General features: G+C 38.9%; 1 protein-coding gene across 6 annotated transcripts; it reads right to left on the reverse strand.

The window, feature by feature from the left end:
- Positions 1–232: 232 nt before the first annotated feature.
- Positions 233–4,984, reverse strand: LOC307037957 (uncharacterized protein). 6 transcript variants are annotated; one of them, XM_079679204.1, is made up of 10 exons: positions 4,900–4,968; positions 3,114–3,267; positions 2,645–2,868; positions 2,223–2,298; positions 1,946–1,984; positions 1,774–1,846; positions 967–1,657; positions 744–888; positions 507–599; positions 233–368 (listed from the first exon to the last, which is right to left on the reverse strand). In XM_079679204.1, exons 7-10 carry the CDS (start codon positions 1,314–1,316, stop codon positions 300–302), a joined length of 657 nt encoding a protein of 218 aa, XP_079535330.1. In that variant the 5' UTR covers positions 1,317–1,657; positions 1,774–1,846; positions 1,946–1,984; positions 2,223–2,298; positions 2,645–2,868; positions 3,114–3,267; positions 4,900–4,968; the 3' UTR covers positions 233–299. The 6 variants fall into 6 exon arrangements, with proteins under 6 accessions (XP_079535330.1, XP_079535335.1, XP_079535332.1 ...); XM_079679209.1 differs by lacking the exon at positions 4,900–4,968 and having other exon boundaries at positions 967–1,073; positions 1,170–1,657; positions 3,114–3,587; XM_079679206.1 differs by lacking the exon at positions 3,114–3,267 and having other exon boundaries at positions 4,900–4,984.
- Between the last annotated feature and the right edge of the window lie 3,079 nt (positions 4,985–8,063).

The following is an 8,063-nucleotide window of genomic DNA, read 5'->3' on the forward strand; positions in this document are numbered from 1 at the left end:
ATTAACAAATATATTTAAACATATATACACTCAGCTCTTGCCTTAGTTTCAGTAGAGCTAGTTGTTTTAAACTCTGTGGAATCCACCACCATATCTCACTGCTTCACCCATGATTCTTCTAAAGTCAGTGTAAGTGCTGAGATGCTTTACTGGAAAAGTCACAGTTTTAGTGCACGCACTCACAATTGGGTAACAAATTAAGTGATCTCCTAGCCACTCCCTGCAGTCATGGTCAAATTTGCATGTTATTTTGAAATGTCTCTTTTCATCAGCGAGGATGGGGATGTGGGCCTGCCCCGTCATCCACTGGAGCACGTGTGGCACTGCAAGAGGCTCCTTGTCACCAGCTGCACGGTCTGTCTCCCCATCTGTGACGGATGTATATTTTAAATAACACAAATTAAGAAAAGCAAATATCCAAGAACATTTATTAGGTATGTGCTCAGTACATTCAAATCAGTAAATCATGCATTCATATGTGTACTGCATTCTACAGTATATCATACCTGACATTTCAACTTCCTCTCAGTTCTCTCCTTAGACGTCCCTTTTTCGCTAAAACGTGGCTGGCAGTTCATCATGATGAAATCTGCATCAGGCTATAAAGAGAGTGAATGCAGATTTATTTTAATATCTTGTAAGTGTTCTAACCAAAGCTATTAAGGCAATACAGAATGAAAAGTACAATACAAAAGAAGAATAGAGTCTAAAAATAAATAAATAGTGGCTGTTAAAATTCTTACTTTGTTGATCTTCCCCTCGGCAAATAAGGAGTGACAAGCTTCAGGGTTTCTAGCCATCTGATCCACCAGGCCATACAGCTCCATGCCCTTTCTGAGTTGCTGCAGCATTGGAATCAGTCTTGTTGTGGAATGTAAGACAATTGCTCTTTGAAGAAAAGCAGAAAGAAATTAAACACTCGTTTGAAAAATAAACATTTTAAAATTAATATTGTACAACTCTTACCGAATGATGCTGTCTTTATTGTCCAGTGTGAGCTGGCTTATATATCCACAGCTGACAATTTCATCAGCCCACAACATCAGAGACTGCTCATCTGCAGAATCTTCGACCTGAGAATGTGCAACATTGAAATAAAGGACAGATTTACAATAGGTGTTAAAACATATATCTAATTCATATCTAACAATGCTCAACAGAGTACTCACCTTGCTGATGAGAAGACCGGATTCTATATCAGAAACATCCTCCTTTGAAAGTGAATGAATGTCCACCTCTCCTGTGCAGAGGAAGTTGTAGCACCACGCTCTCAGAAAGGCAGGAGGTGGGCCACCTTGTGCGATGCTTACTGACATTATTTCACCAATAGTATAATATAAGACTATCCCAATTTTCCAAACATTTTGTATCCATTATTGCCATATAACTGTCCTATTATTATGCTGAACAATAAAGAAAGGGCTATCAAATGGCGTGATTAGAAAAGAGTGCACCATGTGCTATGTTTTGAATAGCCTGTTAAAATAATTTGAGAGCTAGCTTTTGGGGGAGACATTAAAGCATGTGGATTGCTTGATGGTGCTCATTATTTATTCTGTATTTGATATAAACTCATGCAAAGGTCATCTTAATAAAACGTACCTTTTTGGTTTGCATACTGGAGGTTGAGCAGCTGTACTTGGACTATTGTTCAAAGCTGCACAAACAATATGCAGTTTAAAACACAAAACACTGAATATGTAGACATTCTACAGGTGGTACATCTATAAAATATAATGTTTATGATACAAAGAGCAAAATAAGGCAGATCACCTCTCTCCACATAGGCTAGCATAGACTGTGATTTCATCGTCTGGGAATCTTTGGTGCAAATTGGACAAACCACCTAAAGTTTGAAAGAAATATGCTCCATGTTACAAACAGCTGAAACACTAGTGCAAAGGGAACTAAAGTGATTGTGCAGTTTAGTTGTGTGCTGTTCTACCTTGCAAGCGTTCTCCACGATACACAATTCATCAGAGGACTGCAGATTAACAAACAAGTCATTTATTTCAATAAACAATTTATATTTTCCTCGTCTTTTTCAAAAGACAATTTACCAAATACAAAAACAACCTTAATTGAGAGAAAGAGAGAGAACATGTTTTGTCATTCTGCCACCTCTAATGCTTACAACAAGTAATCAATACCTCAGAAGGGTTCATGCACACCAACAAGTAATACAGTAATATGAAAACTCAACAAAACAAAATCCCACAAACCTGTAGCCTTATGCAAGAGCCATCCTCCACATAGACCCTCCATTTTTGGAAATGTGTCAGCCAGGAGCCTTAAAATCTTGAGAGAGAGAGAGAGAGAGAGAGAGAGAGAGAGAGAGAGAGAGAGAGAGAGAGACACACGTTTTGAAATGTAATTGTATCACTGTATATATATATCATCAATAATATGTAAACATTTGAAATGTATGTTAATGTTGTTAATTATTTTGTATTGTGATGCTTTGGCAACATTGTTTAATTTAACTTGCATGCCAATAAAGCCCCTTTGAATTGAATAGAGAGAGAGAGAGAGAGAGAGAGAGAGAGAGAGAGAGAGAGAGAGAAAAGCATTGATGGTGACAATACGCTGAAGTACAATAATTGACTTTAATGATAAGTTAAACAAATGGACTGACAAACTATACCTCTGTGTGATCACCATCTTCAGGAAGAGTCAGTGTTTGTCTTCCCATGCCTGCCTGGAGGAGTTCAAGCTCCTCATTTGGCAACGGTGTGGGCAATATCTTTTGGCAACAGATACAAATGTAAAGCAGTTGTTTTGCTTGTTGTCTTAACAAGATGCTTGGTGGCAGTCAAACACCTCTTTTTACCACGACGGAAGTTTGGTTTGAAATATCCTGGAAAAGATCTGTGGAATAAATTATATGTTTTATATTTATTTATAACAATCAACTGTTGCACAAAAAATCGAAATAGTACATGTTGGCTATATATAGTTTCCAATGCTATTACAAACCAAGTCGAAGTTCAAGTCGTAGTTCATATTTTTAATTTAATCATGTCAGCGATGTGACTACTGGACTTAAGAAAACAACATTGATTTTTATTTTTTTAAGCAAAACGAAAATATAATTATGTGGCGGAAATACGAACCTTGCCATCTCTTGCGGCACTGTCAATGGCACTACATTCCTAGGTGCAGGAGGCTCTGTCTCCGTCGGCCTTCCTGAGCCGCTTGCGGCCATAGTGTTAAGCAGCAAAGACACCGGGGTTGCGTTCCAATAGTCCATTTAGCTTAGGAACCTTCCTAACCAAGTGAAATGACCCGGAAGTACGTCAGTGGCAGCCATGTTAAGTGCCGTTCCAATTCTCCAAATGAAAGGAAAGGAGGTTTCAAACTTCCTTTATAACCTCCTTTAGCTTAGGAACCACTGGACCTCCCTTACTGAAAGGAGAGGAGAAAATGCTGCCCCACAATGCCTTGCAGCCGCAGCATTTGCGTCACACAACAGTCGCCCGTTCACGGAAACAAACGATTATGACGGAGAAATTACATCATGAAAGTTACGGTGCTTATTAAGCATTTTAAAACGTATGTGGTAAGTTGCCAAAGTGCTTTGTTTTGAACGTTCATCAGTATCATAATCAAAAAGAGAAATATTAACGTTAGTTTTTACTGAAATGATCAAATAAAGTCAACATTTCACTGAGCTGTGTGGGGTTTGTTCAACTTTTAAAAGATGTTTGAATGGTGATGTACACAGTGATAGGTGTTAAGGACTAACGTGTATAATAAATACATTTGTATTTATTTGAAGATCTTTTCATAGTTCATACAATCATACGTATTGGGATCATTTGTATTAATGTGGGAGAGGGTGACGAGCATAAATTTCACTTTCCTTTTTTATTTCAATTACAACTTTGGTCATGAAGAATATGTTTCTCTGTTGTCCACGTTCATAAAGCATAAAACAACAGCATCAGAGCACGATGCAGAGTCTCTAGATGAGTCCCTCGTTCTTATTAAACATCCATGTTGTAGTCCGTTGTATAGAACACTGTAGTTTCCATAATTTCACCACAGCAGCAGACGCACACAATGACGTCCGCTGGCGCATCATAAACACGTCAGATAGTGAAAGTGCATTCGGATTCTCTAAAGTACCGCAGTCTCTTCTCCTAAGTCCTTTTGAATTCTCCTATCCACTATCCCTTAACCCCGTGACGTTTCACTCAGAGGTCAAGGAATAGGAGATAGGGTTAGAATTTAGGAGCTGATTTTTGGATTATCGGAACGCAACCCAGGTTTCTGGCTGCTGACTCAATTGCACCATCGCCCTAAATCAATTCAGGATGTAACATTAACATGATCATATTTTCAGTTAAACTAGAACCGCCAGGGGTCAAGGTACAATGTTCTTTTATTTATGATACTAGAACACAGGGTTAAGAGTGCGTTTTTATCGCAGAGTGATGAAACGTATACCAATAGAATCTGTGGACTCTCAGCGTTCATATGACATCTAGTGTCAGATTGCATAAAAGATCGCTACCGTGAGTTATGTGCAAAGTCTCTCTCTCTCTCTCTCTCTCTCTCTCTTAGGAACCGCAATAAACAACAGGCGTTGCTTCGCACAAGATCAATAGCGCGAAAATCAGTGAATTTTCTATAAGGTAAATATTACCCGCTGGCGCTGATGGGTATAAATGGCAATTTTTTGGGCCATTTTTTCAATCTGACTTCATATTGACAATGTTTGTCGAATTCTAGCGCTAATATTGGGCTACGGTTTGTTAGCTGTTTGCTTAAACTACCCATATAGCTATGTTGCCGGCTAGCAAACTCACCCTTATCTGAAACGATTGGATAAAGGGTTTCGTCAAAGGTATTGCAAACAATAACGTGATATCAGAAAACTAGAAATGTATAACTCACCTGACACTGTGGCGTAGTAATCTCTTCGTTCGAGTCTGTCATGTCCTGTAAATGTCAACAATAATAAGAACACCAACAGCCTGATGGCAACCGAAAATGAAAATCCCTCTCTTCTCTCATCTCAGATAGAAGATATGATTGGAAACGGCCAGCCAATCAGAATTGACCTTCTCAAGTTCTCCGATTGGTTGGTTTTGTGGCACATTTGTAACGCTGTGAAAATAGAGAACCGCAGTGACGCGTCCTAAAACCCGGAAGTAAACTTATTCCGGTTCCTTTGTCAAAAACCAATGCAATGTTTACATAGGATTTTGGAAAATAGCTCGAAATAAGGTCTGTGGTTGACAGACATTTAAGAGAGGGATCACGTTTTGTTCAGCCGGATAATCTCCACATGTCAACCCTACTTTTATAATTATTGAATCATAAATCTAGTCGCCAGAAGCAAAATGCTAACGCTATGCTATAAACGAACTACAAACTAGTACAGCTGCAGGGTCGCACGACTTCAACGTCACGCCAACTTAAGATCGTTTCAACTGACTTGCACTGAAACTGCACTTTGAACACTTTAAATATATTATTAACATTTTAAACTGTATACCCCGGTTATCTAGGCCCTTTTTGTTTTATGCATACCACTTTTATCTAGGCCCTTTTTTTGTTGTTTTATGTATACATGTCACACTGTGGGAAACGATATTTCTGGATGTATAAAACATGTAGAATCTTTGACAATAAAGCTGACTTTGACTTTCGCGCGCTTGCATATTTTAACAAAGCTTTTCATTTTAGCCACACTGAATTTAACTTGAAGTCATGGCTGTGTCAATTACCAGTCTGATATCGTTTTACAAAGATGACAAGAGTGTAGATAGAGGAGAGAACCACTACAAGTCAGGACACATAAACAGTGCAGCCTAGATGAAGGTGTGCTTACCGGTGTTGTCAGGGCCAGCATGAGGGTTTATAGTGTCGGTGAATAGTGATAGCAAGAGTACCGTTAACCGACAGTTAATTTATTCACATTAGTGACATTAATTCCCATCAAATCCATTTTATGTGTCACATGAAATCTTTATTACAAATATTACACACCAGAAAACACAGAAATATCCATGAAATAAACATATAGTAGGCTATAAACAATTAAAGGGATAATTGGGAGGAATTATAAATGTAAATATATTTTAAATAATAAAACAATCCCCCCACCACAGGTATCGACAGGAGAAGAGGGAATTCTCTCCACAAAATGTGAATGCCCACGTGGAGAATGGAAATACAGTCATGCGGCTGCATTAGCCATCTTTGCCATCCACAATTTCAGCTGCACTGACACCCCCTGTCAGTGGAAGAAGCCAAAGGCTAAACGTACGCATTCAGTGGAGGAGCTATTTCCTCCAACCAATAACAAACTTAACCCGCTGACAAGAGAGCCCACCTCCGAAGATCGTGACTGGCTGAGGCTGAGGGACAGAATCGGGGCCAGGTTCTCAAGAATTTCTGAGCTTCTCTCCCCCGAGCCAGAAGAGGAACACTACAGCTTGGAAACACTTACTGTTCCTGAAATTATTCAATCTGTTGGGCATCAGGCAATTGTGGCAAGCATGTCATTGTCTGAGGAGCAACAGAGGGCAATTCAGGTGGCTACCACTGGTCAGCGAACCAACCCAAACTGGCATTTGTTCAGGAAAGGAAGGTTGACTGCCAGCAACTTTGGAGCTGTCCTGAGGTCAAAGCGTGTGACTGCTTCCCTTATTGCCAGGGCAACAACAGGCCCTTGATGGTGTTTTGTCTGTACAGTGGGGGACTATGAATGAATGTGAGGGCGTCAGGGCAGTCACCACTGCAACCCAGATGCAGATCCAGGTCAGGTTTGTGGCTCTCCCAATCAGGATTGTTGGGGGCATCTCCAGATGGTCTGGTAGGGTCTTCCGCTGTGCTGTAGGTAAAGTGTCCCTACGGAGCCAGGGAAATGACAATTAGTGAAGCATTGCAAATCAAGGGCTTCTGTGTCAGTAAGGAAGGAGAAACATTCAGCCTGCGTGAGGAACATCCTTACTGGCACCAAGTGCAAGGTCAGCTTCACCTCACTGCAAGAAAGAAGAAGAAATTAAGAAATTGTGAATCGTTTTTAATTTACATTTACTCGCCTTTGCAATGTTGTGGTTGTTAGAGTGTTAGGTTTCCTGTCAGATATTCTGTTGGGAAGATATAAAATATTAGTTTAATGGAAGTCACACCGTCACATATAAGAGCATTAAGACATACAGTATAGAGTAAAACAAAACATCTAAAGATATAACCTTACACTTTGATAAGTCTCTTGAACATTTTCACTATTTTGACATTTTTATAGATGAAAATTTAACAAAAGAAATAAATGGTAGATTAATCCATATTGAAAATAGGTGTCAGCTGCTACACTAATTATAAGTTATATTTCTTAATTAATTAAGATAAGATATTACTGTATTGATCCCAATTTGGGAATGTTTGTGTTGCAGCAGCATAACAAGAAAAACAAAATATAAGTTATTATTTATATATATACAAAAGTATGTGAGGGATGGAATATTCAATTGAATATAAATTTAAAATGTACGCAGAGAGTTCTCTGCCAGCCAGAGGTGATTTGTTATTAGTTCAATATGTCAAACTGATTTCCCTGACAATCTTTAGTTACATGGTGAAACGTTATGCTGCTTGTACTAATTAGACTTATCATATAAGCCACACAGGTTTTAATAGGATGTATTCATTATCTTTACTTATGTTGCGGTCTTTTCAGCAGCGTCATCTCTAAAACGGCAATACAGTCACTACCCATCATTAACATTTCACCGTGACATGGACAAAAATGTAACGTCAGCTTACCTCATGGCACGGATCCAGACTCTCCTTTGGAAAAACATCGGCCGGGAAACGATAGAACGAGCACGTTTCATGCGAAGACCTGTGGCTGCAACCCGGAGTAAAGCAACAAACCATTGCTTAGTTAACTACTAGCGCTAGCTTTAGCTAACTTTGGCTAACGAAACGAACTGCAGAGTAAAATAGGAAAACACTGGTAATTAATTATTCTATAATTTGTAAAACTACGGTGTTAAAAACGAAAATTTAAAAGATACAGATTATAATGGTCAGATATAGATATACAG

This window comes from Notothenia rossii (assembly GCF_949606895.1).
Source record: "Notothenia rossii genome assembly, chromosome: 4".
Taxonomy (NCBI): Eukaryota; Metazoa; Chordata; class Actinopteri; order Perciformes; family Nototheniidae; genus Notothenia; species Notothenia rossii.

Bases quoted from the DNA above. Each gene is read 5' to 3' on its own strand.
- LOC307037957 (XM_079679206.1), bottom strand. From the start codon at position 1,316: ATGTCAGTAAGCATCGCACAAGGTGGCCCACCTCCTGCCTTTCTGAGA. The intron at 889-966 runs GTAAGAGTTGTA...TTTTCTTCAAAG, and splicing joins AATAAAGACAGCATCATTCG to AGCAATTGTCTTACATTCCA. The intron at 369-506 runs GTATGATATACT...CATCCGTCACAG, and splicing joins AGAGGAAGTTGAAATGTCAG to ATGGGGAGACAGACCGTGCA.